The sequence below is a fragment of the Anomaloglossus baeobatrachus genome, chromosome 6 (assembly GCF_048569485.1).
Source record: "Anomaloglossus baeobatrachus isolate aAnoBae1 chromosome 6, aAnoBae1.hap1, whole genome shotgun sequence".
Lineage (NCBI taxonomy): Eukaryota > Metazoa > Chordata > Amphibia > Anura > Aromobatidae > Anomaloglossus > Anomaloglossus baeobatrachus.
Genome location: NC_134358.1, coordinates 465,028,656 through 465,048,938, shown reverse-complemented (window position 1 = coordinate 465,048,938; position 20,283 = coordinate 465,028,656). Strand labels below are relative to the sequence as shown.

At 45.8% G+C, this 20,283-nt stretch overlaps 1 protein-coding gene across 1 annotated transcript in view; it reads left to right on the top strand.

Moving 5' to 3' along the window:
- PLCL2 (phospholipase C like 2) overlaps positions 1-20,283 on the top strand; it is a 296,128-nt gene that overhangs the window by 259,890 nt on the left and 15,955 nt on the right. Inside the window, exon 6 of the mRNA XM_075315304.1 lies at positions 15,509-15,618. Within this exon, the coding sequence (XP_075171419.1) occupies positions 15,509-15,618 (110 nt within the window). The remainder of the gene's footprint in view (positions 1-15,508; positions 15,619-20,283) is intronic.

Here is a 20,283-nt window from a genome sequence, read left to right as displayed (position 1 = left end):
TGCTGCACACCCCCCATCGTGCTCCATCCCCCATGCTGCGCACCCCCCATCGTGCTCCATCCTCCATGCTGCGCACACCCCATCGTGCTCCATCCCCCATGCTGCGCACTCCCCATTGTGCTCCATCCCCCATGCTGCGCACTCCCCATCGTGCTCCATCCCCCATGCTGCGCACTCCCCATCGTGCTCCATCCCCCATGCTGCACACTCCCCATCGTGCTCCATCCCCCATGCTGCGCATTCCCCATCGTGCTCCATCCCCCATGCTGCGCACTCCCAAACGTGCTCCATCCCCCATGCTGCGCACTCCCCATCGTGCTCCATCCCCCATGCTGCACACTCCCCATCGTGCTCTATCCCCCATGCTGCGCATTCCCCATCGTGCTCTATCCCCCATGCTGCGCACTCCCCATCGTGCTCTATCCCCCATGCTGCGCACCCCCCATTGTGCTCCATCCCCCATGCTGCGCACCCCCCATCGTGCTCCATTTCCCATGCTGCGCACCCCCCATCGTGCTCCATCTCCCATGCTGCGCACCCCCCATCGTGCTCCATCCCCCATGCTGCGCACCCCCCATCGTGCTCCATCCCCCATGCTGCGCACCCCCCATCGTGCTCCATCCCCCATGCTGCGCACTCCCCATCGTGCTCCATCCCCCATGCTGCGCACTCCCCATCGTGCTCCATCCCCCATGCTGCGCACTCCCCATCGTGCTCCATCCCCCATGCTGCGCACTCCCCATCGTGCTCCATCCCCCATGCTGTGCACCCCCCATCGTGCTCTACAGTCACACATCAGACAGTATACACGCACACATCTGATCGCATACACTCACACACACACCCAACTTCTCCCTGTGCCCACCGGTGGGCGGTCCCAGCAGCTGTGCTGCACGCCGTGCTCCTCTGCCGACACTCACAGATCCGATCGCATACACTCACACACACACACACACACACACACACACACACACACACATCAGAACACACTCACACATATCCGATCGCATACACGCACACACACACTGACGATATTGCACATACGCGCTCACACAATCACAACATCCGGAGATACCACATGCTTCCGGCCATGTGATCCTCCGGCAGGTTCTGGAAGTTCACTGCACGCACAGTATCGCCGCCGAGAAGCAAGCAATATCACGGGATGTTGTGAGTGTGTGGATGCGATCTGATGTGTGTGTGTGTGTGTGAGAGTGAGTGTGATCTGATGTGTGTGTGTGTGTGTGTCTGTTCTTATGTGTGCGCGTGTGTGTGTGTTCCGCCGCTGCAGGACCTTGATGTGCTCACCTGGGAGCCAGCGTACGCTGGTAACCATGCTACAATATTACATGGTTACCAGCGTACCCCGCCCCCCGCTCGCACGGGAGCCCACACCAGCCTACGCCGGCGTACGCTGATGTGGGCTCCCGGGGGTACAGCACTCACCTGGGAGTCTGTTCGGGGAATGCGTGCGGGGGGCGGGGCCAGAGCGAGCGTGCAATGCGTGCGGGGGGGCGGGGCGTGGCCGAGTTGCCAATGCGTGCAGGGGGCCGGGGCGAGAGGCCAATCCGTGCGAGGGGGCGGAGCCGAGGCGAGTCTAGCGGCCAATCCGTGCGGGGGGCGGGGCCATGGCGAGCCCAGCGGCCAATCCGCTGTTTGAAACCCTAAGGACTCAATTTTGAAGCAAGACAGACAGACAGAATAAGGCAATTATATATATAGATAGTAAACTAACACTTGGCTCAGAAGGAGAAAATTGCTTTTTCCACTATTGAAATCCATGTGGATTGAGGACTTGATTGGTGTTAATTGGGTTACAGAAGGTGCTAATGTTTATATAAAAATAATTAATTTGGAAAACTACAGGTCAGTTTCATCCAGTTAACTTACAACGTGATCCAGAAAAAAAGAATAATAAGCTATTGATGAAGTATTGCTATCTGATATCACAGCATAAATATGGATATGCCATTGCATTATGATTGGTGTGGGATGGTGGAACGACCAGTTGCACCCCTGTTCATCACTAAAGCAAATGGAAAGAAGTTCCTACAGCAGTTGTCCGCTCCGTGCTACCAGCTATATAGAAAGCGGCAACACTATTAAAGCCAAGCCGATAGGATATGTTGGGGTGCAATATAGCATCAAGTCCCATCAAGTAAGAAAGATACTTTAATGTGTAGAAATCTGCAAATGTCAAAAGAAGCTCAGGTCTAGGTCTCATGCACATGACCATAACAAAGTACCGTACTTTTACCATATGTCCCTCTACATTCAGGGGCAAACTGCATTTGTGTGGTGTCTAGCTTGGAAATTGCTATAGTGTGTTGTACAAGAAAAAAAAACTAAAAACTTTTTTTATTACCAAAAAGAAATTATACTGTATATACTGGGGTTTCCTACAGATCCGTATACTTAGATCTGATTTTTCAGCCCGTGTTCACTTCTGTGAGAAAAGCTGCTGTGAAGCCCCACAGGTGTAGTGTCAGTGTCGGTGCATTACCTTCAGGGACTCCACGTTGCTGGATCTCCGTCACTGGTAGGAAATCTTCTTGTTTGATCGTGACGCCACTCTCAGTATTGCGGTCAGTGGGGACCGCCACTGCAGGTTAGGGGACGCCTGGGGCTGATGGTGGGTGCAGTCGGATGTATTAGCCTCCTGAGAGTGAGGCAAGCCCCAGGGCCCGGTGTAGGTTTGTAGTACTACAAGTCGCAGAATGACCACACAGGCAGAGTGTCTTTCAGGGTTTTTACTCACATTTGATGGCAGGGTGAGTAACCCGGGCGTAGCTGGGACGAACCAGGTGGAACCAGGTATCCTTCAGGCTGACTTTATGAGGGTGACTACTGACTCGCCTTCCTTAGCCCTTGGTGGTTTGGGGTGACCCCGACTTTTAGTCCCTATGGGGGTCACCCAGGGAAGATGCTCCAAGCCTCTCTCCCCTTCTTGTTTCGCCGTGTGCTTGTTCCCCGGACCAGGCCACTCCAGCCTCTTGCCTCCTATGACCTATGGGCCCAAACTTGTGGTTACGTGGCTGCGGCTTTTGTAGTGTTGTGGTGTGGGCTTTAAGAGCCCCACACCGGCAGGTTTAGCAGAAGAAAGTTGAATCTATCCCCGCTTCGGGATCTGCCGCCCGGTTGGGCCTGGTGCTCTCTAGCAGTCTCCTTACTTCCCACTCCGTTGCACTCCCTAGCTGAAGCTGGCTTTCAGGCAGCACTCCTAGTTGACCGTTCTCCCCCGTCTGTAGCCACTGCGCGGGCGCTGTTAGACAGCAACAGCCCCACAGGTCTGCTCCTCACTGAGCCCTATGGAGTTCTGCTCTAACTGACTCACTGCCCCTCCTCTCCTGTTCTTGCCTACGCCACCTAGCAACCAGACTCTCCACCACACCCCTTGAGAGGAGATGGAGGCTCTACCCCCTCCACTATTCCAGTGAAGGTGAAGGCTTGCCCCCTCCTGGGATCCCCAGGGGTCCTCTCATGGGTACATGTGTGAGACCTGATCACTATGCGCCTGTGTTCCACACCCCAGTCAGCCTTCTGGATTACCTGTATTGTACTGTCCCCAGCATGGGTGCAGTACTCAGTGGTGCCTGACCAGGTCAGGGGCGCCACACTGCCATCCAAAAAGACGTACTAACCACATGACGATGGCACGGGCACAACGCTTATTTGCAGTGTCTCCACGTTGTTCTCATGCCCTTGGGAAAGGTTGTAAATTTTTACATGACATGTCATATCAAGAGCTAGAAGATAAAAGGCAATAGTCACCCATCTTCAAAACTGTCTTTGATAAGGACAGTCTGGTTTGCCTTGTGATATTTATTCTGAAATTCCGTTCAGTTTTGTTTTTTTTCTTCAGTTCTTGTTATAGTTGGTAACTGTTATCTATTCCAATAATCTGTCACCTTTATGCCACTGCCATTTCTGATAAGGCGCTCATTCACAAAACAAACCCTTATTTTCTTTTACCATTTTTTTTTTGCTCTGACTGACATTTCCTTATCAAACTACTTCTGTTTTGGCCTAGCTATATCTGTGCTTTGTGATACTATTTTTTTTGTCAAATATATGAGCTGTATGCACAAAATACTTGTTGGCACTGAACTCATAAAAATGACTGAAATCTATTATAACCCACCTGTAATGCTCGCATGCGGTGTAGGGGTAGCGAGCGGGGTTAATGGACCCGCTAGACCACAGGGTGGACCTGGGCTTACCCTTTAGTGGGAGGGGCTTAACTAAGCACGTACCGCAAGGCGGATGCCAGATAGCAATCAGTCAGATGTGTGTTAACTGTCCGCAGAAAGGACAGAATCTGTTCCTGCTATTCCCACATCTGCAACATCTCCTGGAACAGCGCTGGCAGCGAAAGGGTGTTGGAGTCAGCAGAGCCCATGGCCTGCGCGAACTGTAATGCTCACGGCCGGTCTAGGGGCAGGGAGCAGGTAGAGAACCCACTGGACTACAGTGGGACCCGGGCTTACCCTTTAGTGGGAGGGCTTAACTAAGCCCCTACTGTGAGGTGGATGCCAGGTACCACTCACAGAGCAGTGACTGGGACTGTGGAAGCTGAGACAAGAGACGGTCTCAAATATAGACACATGGTGCAGGCAGGTACAAGTGGGATGGCGGAGGCAGACATGCAAGTGGGTGCGTACAGGTATGGTGGGCACAGCAGGGATAGATGGGTATGGTAAAACAGGTACAGATGACTGACACAGGGATATCTGGACAGGAGCTCGAGACCTTACAACTAGCTGGCATAGCATAACTAAGAATGTTGCGCAGGCACTGCCCCTAATGGCTGTGAGGCATTTCCCGGAAATAGAGCACTGATCCTTTTAAGAGGAGGGCCGGTGTGCTTTTGTTTGACAGCTACCTTTCCTGACTTACCGTTACATATTAATGTTCAGGTCAGCCATGCATTTGTGATCTCAATGGGATGAGCAGAGAAAGCCACTGCCTTTCATCTCTACCTGCGGCCTGTCACCAGTAGAATAGAAGAGTTAGACGCTTTAATTTCAACTACTTTACCGTTATCTTTTCCAACATCTTCTGTTGGGGAAGAGTCAGGAAGCCATTATACACCTTAGACTGTCCCCCGATCCTGTGGATTCAGCAGATCTCCTGACTCATGTTCATAGTCTAATAAATATAAAAGAGGCTGCTGCCTTTGGGTCGGGATACCCAGGATGGGCTGGACATGGGCCGCGTTTCACAGGCAGCTGAATTTGGCCTTGGATCACAAGAGTCTCACGACTTGTGCCTTTAGGTTTTGATATTGACTATAGAAAAAAATGTATAAAATGTGGTTATTTTATTTAGGAGAAAAAAAGATTGGTGGGAAGAAATAAGTAATAATTGTATATTGCCCCCTTTTTTGTCTTTAATAATGGGAGCACAATGCAAAACAGATGTCATACAAAACAAAGCAGCAGCGACATATCTAATGATTAGGTTTATGGGTTCCAGGTGCCATTACTTTATAGAAAAAAAATCTACGGCAGTAGTGTAAATAATAAATGGGTACTGCGCTCAGATTACTGGAGGGATCTTCCTGTCTGTCATGACACAGGTTAATTGATTTGACATATGCACACACCCGGTACATGGTGACTTATAACGGCACAAACAGTTCATTTCTTCCTAAGCCATGGTGATGAAATAACCCAAAGAGACCCCTCTTGTGAGCTTGTAAACCTAGTAGTTTTCTTCACTGCGGGACCCTTTTTGATCCTCAGAAGAACTTCTCAGGAACCATGCTGCTATTATAAACAGGGTCACACCACACCGCTGCGCTATAAATCTACACCACGACAAAGAAGCCGCTGCAGAACATGATGTTAGAGCCGTGGAAAAACCTGGACGTATTTTAATTACAGTTGTATTGTGGCATTTTTCATTTTTTTTTTCATTTTTTTTTTTATTTTAATGCACAATACAAATATGATTTTGTACCCTGGAACTGTGTACATGAAACATTCTAATACATAGTCATACAGTAACATGCATCACCTGAAAGCTTTGGCACACTATATTTTTATTAATTTTATTTTTTTTGTGTGTGATGCCCCCCTGTAACAAACAAATTTTGTTTCCTTGTACGCTATTCCGTACACCAGAAGAAAGATGTACTAACATATACACTACCCGACAGGAGGCTACAAAAACATTTTTGGGTTGTGTTTGAGAGCCTTTGGATACATTTGATGTATTCATCTGGAATATTTTATAATCCGCTTTATCTCCAGTGTCCGTTTGGCCTTTTTCATATGTTTGTGATGTTTCACGTACGCCAAAAGCGGTCCGAGTGGGTCTCAGTTTATAGCATCAGTGTTTTATCAGTGATTTTCTCTCATGAAAAAGTAAAATAACAAAACTTCTGTTATCTATTACAGTGTTAATTATAAACAGCACACATTGTACACTGACGCCATCCATGTGCTTCAGTAAGTTTCACAGACCCATAGACTTTTATGGGTCATTTTGAGCCGTGAATCGGCAAACGTCTCATTGTTTGGGGGGTTTTTTTTTGCAGCTAAAAAAAACGGACGTGAATAATATCATAGACTTTAATGTGAAAATCACAGATAAACAGTAACATGAAAAACAGATATATGAATGAGGCCTTGATTTTTTTCCCCTCTCTTCTGTGATCTTACTTTCCTAGTGTATTTTGCTACTTTCAGTGGCTTAAAGGGGTTTTCACTACTTGGACATCACCTACTTATTCCCTTTGTTTGCTCCCTTATAAATAAATAAGCCTATAGGTGGCCATGTTTCCAGCAATGTCTGAAGTCATGTTCCCGGGGCCCACGTGCCATTGTTATGACATGAGGGCCCCGCGACTAATCAGCACTTGGCGTCTGTCTCCCCCCACCTTCGGACATTTGAACAGGATGTGAGCGCTGCACTGACTTCCTGCTCAAATGTGTGAAGGCGGGGAGAAGGAAGCCTGCACTGATTGGTCGAGGGGCCTGCTTGACATAGCAATGTCACGTGGGCCCTGGGAACGTGGCTTTAGACATTGCTGGAACTCCAACCGCACTGAAGGTGAGTGTAAGCTTATTTATTTTTACAGAGGGGAACAAGGGGAATGAGTAGGGGTTGCCCAAGTAGTGACCAACCCATTTAAAAGCAATGAATACCTTTAACATTCCAAAAATTATTTTTAAGGTAGGTTGTTGGTTACTTTTAATTAATAAAACTCCAGTAAGCTCTCGTTTACCCTGGCCAATGGCGACCATTGAATGACTGCAGATCAGCTACTGAGAAGCCTATTGGTGGTAATTTATTAGCCTGTTTAAACAGGCCAACAGCATTTGCAATGTGCACAGAATGATCAGTAATAGATTATTCTCTGCAGCAAGTCGTTCTGTTCACAATATGGTGTGCTGCCGAGATGGTTTTAAAGAGGGTTTCTGGGCACAGAAATTATTATGCATTGTAAAGGCTGTCACACATGGCGATTATGGCCTCCTGATCCTTCTTTCCTGCTACAGTCCATTCAAAGCACAAAGAATAGAGAGTTCCTGTCTGTGCTTTAAATGGCTCGGCCTGCCGCCCTGCGGTGAGCTCTGACTTGTGATGTCATCATGGAGCAAGCATAAATTATTTTAGTTTGTTCATTGGGCGATTGGCAGCTGTTATACATTGGATGATCATCGTCTAGTATAAGTGCACCTTAAATTTCACTCTGCATTCTTCTTACCTTCAGTCATTTTCAGACCACCTGATATGCAGTTTGAGAGTCTCTCTCAAGTAATATCGGCTGGATGTGAACTCTGTGTATTTGGGATTCTGTTGTCTCTACACATGATTTCCTCATTGTCTGCAGTCGGTTTTTTCTTTCCTCCATAAAACTTTAGATGCTTCCCTTGTTTTAATTGCAGAATAGTCTTCCTTCCTCTATTGTAACGTGGTGCGGGGTGGTAGATGAGGGTGTGGTAGTTGTCTTAGGGTATATCAGTACATTTCAATTTTGTGTTCACCACAAAACTGCACAATGTGGTCACAAAAATGCAGCCTGTGGTCCAAGAACACATGGGTTTTCCATACGTTTTTGACAATACATTTCTTTTTTTTTCTGTTATTCAATGGGTGAAAAATATGGATGGGCATGCCCAGACTGCCGGAGGTGGGCCTGTGAAGTTCTCCGGTAACTTTGTGTAATGATCCAGGTCCAGCAACTCTGGAAATAAAAAAAAAAAAAATAAAATAAAAGAAAAATAAAGAAAATAAGAATAAAGCAAGCTCTTCATACTTACCGAGTCTCCTGCATGACTGTAACCCTGCCTCCCAACCACTCACTCTTCTTTCAGCGCCACTCATTATCGCTCATACATATGCACTGCTTTCCCCGCCCACCAGCAGTCCCCGCGCCTGTGATTGGCTACAGTTAGACGCGCCCCAAGCCTGTGTGACAGCGTGACTGACTGCAAGCAATCACAGATGCTGTCTGCAGGTCACTATCGTGGTGTAAAACTAAATAAAGAAAATAATTGGGTCCCCCCTTATTATGATATTCAGCATAGCTAAAGCATATGGCTACAGTCTGCAGCCTCCAGCCATGTGGTTATCTTGGCTGTGTATTAAAATAAGAGAGACTGCATGTGGCTTTTTTTCTTAATTATTTACATAAATAATTTAAAGAACTGGCGTGTGGTCGCCCCCTCCATTTTGATACCCAGCCATGATAAAGCACAAAAGCTGTGGGCTGGTATTATCAGGTTGAGGAGACCCATTCTTATTGGGCCTCCCCAGCCTAAAACAGCAGCCTACAGCTGCCCAGAATTGTATCCATTAGATGTGACAACCCCGTTACTTTACCTGGCTCTTCCTGATTTGCCCTTGTGTGGTGGCAGTTGGGGTAATAAGGTTAATAACAGTTCAACTGTTACTAAGCCCTAGAATAGTAATGGGAGGCATCTAGGAGACCCTAGAAAAAATCCTTTATTTGAAATAAAATATAAAAAAACACCCTCTTTCACCCCTTTATTAACCCTCAGAACACCCAGGTCCATGTGACATCTGTAGATTTGTGAGGATGGTTTGTGGTATGTAGACCATTACACCACCTAAAACATAAAAACTGGAATATCTCCTTTCCAAAAAATATTCTCTTAGATTTGTGTATTTTCTAATAGCAGTATTAATGGATTAGATTGGGTAATTAACATATCAGTCCAGACAGAACATATTAAAAACAGTGCTTCTAGGGCAAATTCCTGACTATTTTTATTAAAGGGAACCGGTCTAGTCGTTTTTAAATATTAAATGCTCCCAAGCTCAGCATTGGAGAAGTGGTGGTGAAATACCTGTGCTGACATTTAAAAACCATAAAAACACACAACCCTAAAGTGCTGATAACTCCCAATACATGTAATAGGAGTAACATAAATACAATAAAGCATCTAATATGACATATATAGAGAAAGATGAACCAATATTACATGAATAAATGCATGTTATAGCAAAGCATAAGAGTGTTCATTTTACTCATGTTTATTAAAGGGAACTGGTCAAGTGGTTTTTAAATATTAAATGCTCCGGAGCTCAGCATTGGAGAAGTGGTGGTGAAGTATCTGTGCTGATGTCATGATCATGTGATTGTTCTGGGTGGAGCTCGGCAGAGAAGTGCTGGTGAAGGACCTATGGTATAATTAAGCATACAAAGTTTTTTTAAAAAATAAATGCATAGATTTTTTTTTCATAAAACCATGTAAGTGATGCACATTGCATTATTTAAAGCACGTTGTGGGAGGTTTAATATGAAAAAACAACATGACATCTACCCTTTACTGATTAAGCCTGCTTTACACGTGTCGATATGTCGCGCGATCGCACCCGCCCCAGTCGTTTGTGCGGCACGAGCAATTTGTTGCCCGTGTCGCACAAAGTCATAATCCCCCGTCACACGTACTTACCTTCCAAACTACCTTGCTGTGGACGGCGAACATCCTCTTCCTGAAGGTGGAGGGACGTTCGGCATCACAGCGACGTCACACAGCGGCCGGCCAATAGTAACGGAGGGGCGGAGATGAGCGGGACGTAAACATCCCGCCCACCTCCTTCCTTCCGCATTGCCGGCGGCCGCAGGTAAGCTGCAGTTCATCGTTCCCGGGGTGTCACATTGTCACATGGAGCGACTTGTGCTGCCTCTGGAACGATGAACAACCGGCGCACAGAAGGACGTTTGATTTTTTGAAAATGAGTGACGTGTCAACGAGCAACGATAAGGTGAGTACTTTTGCTCGTTCACAGTCTCTCAGTTGTGTTACACGCTATGATATGTCAAACGAGGCCGGATGTGCGTCACTAGCGACGTGACCCCGACAACATATCGTTTGATAAATCGTAGCGTGTAACGGGCCCTTTACGTTCATGCAGGCAGCTTATCAAATGCCATAACAGTGGTACACATACCCCTATTGAAACATATAGAGGCTATATTCAAGCTACTAAATATGATTTGTTTTTTTATGCACGAGCCCTTAGGGATGAAATGTCTTTTGAAATATACCCCATTCCCTATTGTTATTACTAATTAATTTGTGTAAGTCCATCCTGGATCGGTAATTTTCTGAAAAATGTACAATACGGTGTCTGCTGTAATAAGGACATCGAGGGCTTTATTATGCGCCTATTGCTTACTTTATAACATAAAAGTGGGAGTATATTTCCCCACATGTCTAAAAACATAACATAAGGTTATTCCTTGCAGCTGCACCATATTTCAGGATCTTGTTTAAACACGTGCCATACATTACATGCAGGCCGCATATCTGATCTGGCAACATTCGCTGAAATACAAAACACGGAAAAGGAAGTGAGAAGGCCAGCAGCCGAATACTTGGTGCGGCTCATTAAAATATTTCTCTGTCTGATGAATGTGAGCATGCAGCTACAAATTGCTGAGAAAACATAAAGACAGTAAATTGAAACCCTTTTCAATATTCAAAGCATAGACTGCAAATAATAACATTAGTAAAAAAAATGCCATCTGCCGCTTAAGAGGAGAAAATCTAATTTAAGCCAAATGAATACAATAGATTAATGTACTATGCATGTATGTGGGGTAATGAGATTTAGAGGGAGTTGGATATAGATTCTGAAACATTCCCTATAATTTAATAAAACCTTTGCTCCACACTAGTTGATATGTTTTATTAGCTAACTTACAAATACAAAGTGTTTGAGACGAGACTGCTTATGGCTCTACATTAGGCTCATAACATTCATCGTAACTCCAAATCTGATGCCGTATGTTAGTCAGTGGCTGAATCATTAAAGGAAGCCTGTCATCTGGGTATTACACCACTAACTAATGACATGGGTGCAAAGGTCATTTAATACTTAAATAAATCCTTACTAAGTTGCTTGTAAAATTTTATTAGGAAATTTAAGGAAATCCAGTATTTACATTTTAGCAGCGAGGCGGGCCCTGCAGTTGTAGCACCCATGGGGCAAGGGGTTAAACATGCTCATCGCCAGGCCGGTGATGTTGGGTCAGGGGCATGTCACGGGTGGCCCTTGCCCGGTTTTGTGGCCCTGAAGTGTACAATAAAAGGGATGATGAAGGACGGTGGAATAATAGTTTGTCGCGTGACGCCACCTGTGGTACGCGGCCAGGGATTAGCCGCCGCTGCGGGTGATGTCCTCCGGGGCTGATGATGTCGCAGCAAGGATGGTTCTGCTCCCCACAGGTGGAGCAGGCCCCGGGAAGGATAATGGAGGTTGTAGTCGTGGCCATTGGTGCCACAGCGCGGGGGCAACGGCAATAAGAGGCTGAGTCAGCTGCTGCGGTTCCAGGTCTTTTTACTCATAGTTCAACTGCTGCCTCAGGGTATTGGTCTCTACCGTGATGGGCCCCAGCTGATCCCGGATCCTTCGAAGTTTTTGGGCCCTTCCTTCTTGTGCTTTTAAAGATGAATCCCCGTTTTCTGTAGTTTTAGCTCCTGTCCCGTGTGCAGGTGACGTGCATCCGCGGTGGGGTCTGACTTTGGGAACTGATGGCGGTCAGAGGGACGTACAATACCCCTGTCCTGCATATTCTGGTGATACAACGTAAAGTCTGTTCCACCCTAGGGCTCTGCACTGTGCACTGCGCCGGTCCCGAGGGAGCAATGAAGCTCTCCCCTCAGCTACCATATTCTCCTCTGTCCCACAGTAGCTACCGAAAAACCCATCTGCTCCTTTCCTCTACTGCTGGAGAACTCCACACTGTTGTGTCAGCTTTTAACTCCCCCTGGTGACCGCTCCTCCCCCGGTTGCCTGGGTGGGTGCCCCCCTTTATTGGTGACTACCTTAAGACCCGATCCTCGCCCGGTCCCCAATGGGAAGGGCAACCTGATTGTATGTATGAGTTTGTGTGTTGTGGAACCAATACCAACGTCCTCTGGACCCAGGATGAGTACCTCAACTTAAGTGAGGTACAGTACCCTGTAGCGACTGAAGCCTCAGGGGCGCCACACTCTTACAGATCTTCTGCTGTTACTACCTATTCTGGTCTTTGACTGACAGGTCACTCTTGCTGCAGAGTAAGTTATCATTCAAAGTGCCAGGACATGCTTACAGCTGCCGCTCATAATGATGTGAGCAGTGATTGTAGACATGCATGCCTCCATGACTGAATGCCAGCGGCTACCGCGCATTTAGTAAGGTGGTCGGAGAGCAACAGGAATATTAAAGCCTATATAGCATAACTGTATATCTGCAAGTTATTAGTGTTTGGGAAAATGACAGTTTCCATTTAAATCTTCTGCCCATGGTCCCTATTGATCCTGAACTAAAAACTAATATATACTACAATAACATAAAAAATCCATGTCATCCAGTAAAGGATGCAGGAAGTTAAAGGGTTGGTCCACTGCTTGGACTACTCTTTCTGAATCACTTTTAGGCCGCTTTACACGCTACAATATATCTAACGATATGTCGTCGAGGTCACGTCGTTAGTGACGCACATCCGGCCTCGTTTGACATATCGTAGCGTGTAACACAAATGAGCGAATGTGAACGAGCAAAAATGCTCACCTTATCGTTGCTCGTTGACACGTCGCTCATTTTAAAAAAATCGAACGTTCTTCTGTGCTCCGGTTGTTCATCGTTCCCGAGGCAGCACATGTCGCTCCGTGTGACACCCCGGGAACGATGAACTGCAGTTTTCTTGCAGCCTCCGGCAATGCGGAAGGAAGGAGGTGGGCGGGATGTTTACGTCCCGCTCATCTCCGCCCCTCCGCTTCTATTGGCTGGCCGCTGTGTGACGTCGCTGTGCCGCTGAACGTCCATCCCTCTTCAGGAAGAGGATGTTTGCCGTCCACAGCGAGGTCGTTTCGGGAGGTAAGTACGTGTGACTGGGGTTACCGAGTTTGTGCGACACGGGCAACAAATTGCCTGTATCACACAAACGATGGGGGCGGGTGCAATCGCACATGCGAACGCACGATAAATTGATACGTGTAAAGCAGGCTCTTCTCTCAAGTAAAATAATAACACCTATGCTGACCTTCTGTGCTGGTGCCCTTAGAGCAGTGTCGGCACCAACTCTTCCGTGGCTCACATGACACAGACTGCCGGGATCACCTGACATTAACAATGGCCTCTTCACTGTCTCTCCCTTCAGACATAACAGACATCCGGAGGAGGTGAGAGCAGCAGCTGCTCGCTTACTTCACCTGGATGTATGATTTGTCCAAAAGAGAGGACCGTGAAGCGGCTACTGATTGTCACATGGAGTTTTACACATACTTCGTCGACTGTCAAAGCGGAATTGGACTCTTTTCAGATGGCAGATTCTGACACTCCACCCAATGGTTTTCTCTAGTGTCTGGGATCAAAACAGGCAGACTCGGGCATTGAACTGCTGTGTGCTGATTCATAGGCAGATAGCAAGAATTAATCTCTGCTAGTCTGCTTGCTGCTTTAATAACATGTTGTGGGGATACCGATCACATCTGCTATTTATGCTGATGGAATCCTTCTACTCATGCCAGCTATAGTTTATTCTAGGTTAGTCTGTGAGGTGTGCTGTCCCAGACTCTGGGGAAAGTTGTGCTTTAGTTATGCCTATTGCTTGAAGCGGTTCTGGAGTTTACCCCTGTTTTTTTGTACTTCCTCCCTGCTCTTGTTTTTCCTCCTGAATCTCTTATCTTTACCTTTTGTGTATGCGTGCTGTGTGACAGAGTTTTGGTTTTTCACTTGTCTGTCTTTATCTGTGGTTTCAACACACTCCTTTCCTGTCCATCACTGAGGGGAGGGGAAATCAGATCGGGACTGGTCAGGAGCAGGGCCAGGAAGGAGACTCTGGCATCTCCACCTTTAGAAGTATCCCTGAGATTACGGATGGCATAGGGTCCCCAAGCTTGACGGACAGCTTAGGAGCCTCGGTTCCCTGCTATCCCAAAGTCATTGTGACACTGTTTGGCAGGAGGGAACGCATGACATAATGTCACGGGAGCCCCTGGGGAGCTAGTGCTGACACCACTGGAAGGACGCCAGCACCGGAGGTGAGTATAGGTGTTATTTTACTTGTGTGAAACATAATTGAGGAGAGGCTGTCTGAGTTGTGGATAACCCATTTCAGTGTTATAGCCTATTGAGGGCTACAAATATACAATACCAGTAGGGATCATCAGGATATAGTATAACGATTTCTACAGTAAGTAATTTACAAACGTTAGATGTATAATGTGCACAAGCGTTTTCCCTGTCCTATATGAGTACCAAAAGCTGCATGCATGAATGCAGTCATTGCATTTGTGCGTAGAAATCCTAAATAAGAATGAAGCAAGTTATCCATGCGCTATATAGTGCTGTAATGTGACTACAAGGTGAAAAATTCTATAAATGAATATCACGGCTGACATTATGCCTACCTGTGTGTTTGAGATGAAACACGTGGAAGTTGCATGGAGGATATGCGTCAAACTGCCAAAATGCATTTTATTTTATTATTTTAGGCAGTTGAGAAATACTCAAATATTGGAAAACCCCTCTTAATAGGATCATTTTCATTGTCAAGCTTCCAGTAGTTATAGACTTCCTTGAATTGTGAATGTATTTGCTGCCATAGTCATGGCACTATAAGATGAATAGAGATAAGCTATCATATGGGGATATGTCTATTTTTCCATTGCGTAGTGTTCACTAGAAAATCTATAACCAGCTCAGCAGGAGTTTGTGGTGGAAGAAAAAAAAATTCAATATTGAATTTCCTACTTGTACAGTCACACTATTCACGTGTCAATATGGCCATTTTCACGTGCAATGTCTGCCTCTCGATCATTAATAAATTCAATCTGGCCTCTTTTCTCTCTTAAAAGATTTTCCTTTTCCAATCTGCTTCCAGTCTTTTTAATTCTCAAAATCTTCTCGGTTTCTTAATGAATTTCAGATTAGACAAAAGCGGATGACCATAAAAAGGAAGAAGAGGAAACAGGAGATTAAATTAATGATGCATGGTAAAACTCTACTTGTCTCACATGCAATTTTTGTATCCTTTCAGCCATGGATTTCCACGAGAATCTGAACTCCATCGGGGCGAAAGAAGGTTTAAAGGAGAGGAAGATGCTGAAGGCCATCGAGAGCTTTACTTGGAACATAACTATATTGAAGGTATATATTAGCCGTGCTTCTGCCATGTTATTTTATTGCTGCTCACAATGTTCCTCTCACATTTCAACAGTCTTACCATATGGTCAGCAACTGTTCTCAGTTGGGCAGATTACGTCTGTGTTCTTTCTTCCTCAACAGCTTTGTCCATATTAAAAAAAAAACAAAAAAAAAAAAAAACTTGCCAGTGTCATGACTGCTGCTGGTCCCTGCAGGGTTATGTCTGGTGGTCGGGGCTTGCTTTGTGGGTTCTCGCTTCGGGACTCACGCTGCTTTATATCAGCATGGTTTCCCCTGGACCGTCGCCAGTTATAGTCTTGCTTAACAGCGTGATAGCCTGGTCCCTGTAAGTGCTCTTGATTCTGCCCCCCTCTATCGTCCGTCCTCCCTGACTTCCAGCCTCCCGATCCAGTCCGTCCTCCCTGACTTCCAGCCTCCCCATCCAGTCCATCCTCCCTGACTTCCAGTCTCCTCATCCAGTCCGTCCTCCCTGACTTAAATCAAAATCAAATCAAATCAAATCTTTATTTTTTATATAGCGCTAACATATTCCGCAGCGCTTTACATACATGAGGAATGCTGTCCCCATTGGGGCTCACAATCTAAAGTCCCTATCTGTATGTCTTTGGAGTGTGGGAGGAAACCGGAGCACCCGGAGGAAACCCACGCAAACACAGGGAGAACATACAAACTCCTTGCAGATGTTGTCCTTGGTGGGATTTGAACCCAGGACCCCAGCGCTGCAAGACTGCAGTGCTAACCACTGAGCCACCGTGCCGCCCATTCCAACCTCCCCATCCAGTCCATCCTCCCTGACTTCCAGTATCCTTATCTAGTCTGTCCCTCCTGACTTCCAGCCTCCTCAGTTTCATGTCTCCCTTCAGTTTACCTCTCCTGCTCCCAGTAACCTGTTCCTTCCCAGTTCTCCTCCCCCTACGGCTTGACCTCCAAGTTCCGACCTTGGTTAGTGACTGACCCTGTCTCTGCTCATCCTCGGCTCCTGACGCTACCTCTTGGTCTCCGGTCTCCGGCTCACCCCTGACGCTGTCTCCTCCTGCTCCCTGGTACTGCGAGACCTCCTGGCTTTGACCCTGCTAGTACGACTTCTCTTTGTCATCGGTTAGTGATTACTCCTGCCTTACCTTGAGTTTCCATGTCCTGACTCTCACTCACCGGTGTTCCTGCTCCCCCTAGTGCCTACATTACAGCCAGTACACTCTTACTTTGAATATAAAACTTCTTTTAAAGGGAATCTGTCACTTGGTTTGTGATTATCTGAAAGTAATATGATGAAGGGGCAGAGACCCTGTTTCCAAGCGATGTCACTTACTGGTCTTCTTGGTGTAGTTTTGATAAAATTACAACCGATCTAGTAGTTTTCCGATTTTGGCACTTTGTGTAACCCGCCCACACCAGTGGTTGGCACTGTGCATAGGAAGGGAACTGCCAATCAGTGGTAGGGGTGTAGTTCACAAAGGTCCTGAATATGCAGGACTACACAGCATGAGACAACTTGTCCTCTAGTGATCGTCTCCTGCTGATAAAACACTGATTTTATTGAAAACTACAACAAGCAGCCCAGTAAATATTGCTGAAATTAGGTTATCTGTCCTTATATGCTGCTCTCAGATGAACTATGAAAAACCTGCTAGCAGATTCCTTTTAAAATGAAACTACACTTTTTTCTTAAAAAATGAGTAATATAAGTGAAGACAAACTTTGTAATATATCTTATTAGAGAAGAATGCCTCCTTTCCCACTTTTTGAGTCCTGCACTGATCATTCACTCTTGAAAGCTTGTCAAATCTCTCTACAAATCTGTCTGCAAATAACACCAATTGTCTGTACGTTTATTGAGATGGGGGATGGGGAGAAGCTGGAGAGGATCAAAAGTGGAAAGGTATAAGGCGAAACTGCTGAGGATTCTAGTCCACATGTAAAAAAAATGCTAAACATGCAGGACAAGTCACAAGCCAAAAATACCGTTATTCCTGAAGTACACACACAACGTATACTGAAAAGACATCTTATAATGCAGTTACACTTTAAAGTCACTTATAAAATTAAAGGGGTAGTCCGCTATAATTAATAGGGGCCACATCGATTTAAAACTGTGAAAGAAGTCTTTTTTCAAATATTGTCTGTTTGCAATTCTGCCTGTGAGCGGCGCTATCACTGTCCTCTCATGCCCATCACGTGACCCCCGGCTGCTGTGACCTCTGATGTCCGGTGATGTCACGTGAACGTATGGAATTGGAAGGGGGAGGTGGGACCAAATCTCCCTGAGTGACTGGGCTGTGAGCAAAGTGTATTGAACAAGGCTGTCCCCATCTAGTATGCATATTGCTTATTCGCGGTCACATGACCACCGTTACAAGCTCTGACACTGGCAAATATTAGTGCATAGTGCATGCAATGTGAAGATTCAGAAGTCTGCAGTTACATAGAGTGACTGCAGACTTGTGGATTTAGACCGGACAACCCCTTTAACACTATCTGACTAGGCTTCACGTGCCTCCTGGTCCAACCCTGTCACCAGCAAGGATTAGCAGCTTACTGTCTTTATATCCATGATTAAGGACTTTTTTTTTAAGTCTGAAATACGTAGGAAACTACTTCATGCTTGAATTTATTACGAGTGCCAATATTTATGTTCTGAAATAAGTTTTTGAAACTTTTTATCAAGAATCATTGGAAAAACGTCTGTTTTGTATACTGTCTATATACAATGTACTCAGAAAGCTGTGGTGTGGACAGGGTAAAGGGTGCTTTACACGCTGCGACATCGCTAACGATATATCATTGGGGTCACGTCGTTAGTGAAATACATCCGGTGCCGTTAGCGACATCGCAGCGTGTGACACCAAGGAGCGACTATCAACGATCGCAAAAATCGTTGATCGTTGACACGTCGCTCCTTTCCATAATATCGCTGCTGCTGCAGGTACGATGTTGTTCATCGTTCCTGCGGCACTACACATCGCTATGTGTGACACCGCAGGAAAGACGAACATCTCCTACCTGCGTCCACCGGAAAAGAAGGAGGTGGGCGGGATATTCCGCCCGCTCATCTCCGTCCCTCCGCTTCTATTGGACGGCTGCCGTGTGACGTCGCTGTGACGCAGCACGGACCTCCCCCTTAGAAAGGAGGCAGTTCGCCGGCCAGAGCGACGTCGCAGGGAAGGTAAGTGCGTGTAACGGGTGTAAGCGATGTTGTGCGCCATTGGGCAGCAATTTGCCCATGTCGCACAACCAACGGGGGCGGGTACGCTCGCTAGTGATATCGATACCGATATCGCAGCGTGTAAAGTACCCTTTAGTTTTCTGAGCTCTGCTATATCTACAGTCATATGAAAAAGTTTGGGCACCCCTATTAATGTTAACCTTTTTTCTTTATAACAATTTGGGTTTATGCAACAGCTATTTCAGTTTCATATATCTAATAACTGATGGACTGAGTAATATTTCTGGATGGAAATGAGGTTTATTGTACTAACAGAAAGTGTGCAATCCGCATTTAAACAAAATTTGACAGGTGCAAAAGTATGGGCACCTCAACATAAAAGTGACAATAATACTTTGTAGATCCTCCTTTTGCAAAAATAACAGCCTCTAATCGCTTCCTGTAGCTTTTAATGAGTTCCTGGATCCTGGATGAAGGTATATTTGACCATTCCTGATTACAAAACAATTCCAGTTCAGTTAAGTTTGGTCGCCGAGCATGGACAGCACGCTTCAAATCATCCCACAGATTTTCAATGATATTCAGGTCTGGAGACTGGGATGGCCATTCCAGAACATTGTAATTGTCCCTCTGCATGAATGCCTGAGTAGATTTGGAGCGATGTTTTGGATCATTGTCTTGCTGAAATATCCATCCCCTGCGTAACTTCAACTTCGTCACTGATTCTTGCACATTATTGTCAAGAATCTGCTGATACTGAGTTGAATCCATGCGACCCTCAACTTTACCAAGATTCGCGGTGTCTGCATTGGCCACACAGCCCCAAAGCATGATGGAACCTCCACCAAATTTTACTGTGGGTAGTGGAAGTACAGTGGAAACTGACAGTTTAAATCTCAGAGACAACTTTTTGTATCCTTCCCCTGAACAATTATGTTGAATAATCTTTGTTTTCAGATCATTTGAGAGTTGTTTTGAGGAGCCCATGATGCCATTCTTCATAGGAGATTCAAATAGGAGAACAACTTGCAAGTGACCACCTTAAATACCTTTTCTCATGATTGGATACACCTGCCTATGAAGTTCAAAGCTCAATGAGGTTACAAAACCAATTTAGTGCTTTAGTAAGTCAGTAAAAAGTAGTTAGGAGTATTCAAATCAAGAAATTGGTAAGGGTGCCCATACTTTTGCACCGGTCAAATTTTGTTTAAATGCGGATTGCACATTTTCTGTTAGTACAAGAAACCTCATTTCAATCCAGAAATATTACTGAGTCCATCAGTTATTAGATATATGAAACTGAAATAGCTGTTGCAATAACCCAAATTGTTATAAAGAAAAAAGGATAACATTAATAGGGGTGCCCAAACTTTTTCATATGACTGTAACAACTAGAATTATGTTACAACTGCTGCACCCAGTAAACTACGTGACACATCGCTGGAATCAGAGTCTCTTTTCCTACATTATTCTGCTCTCAGATG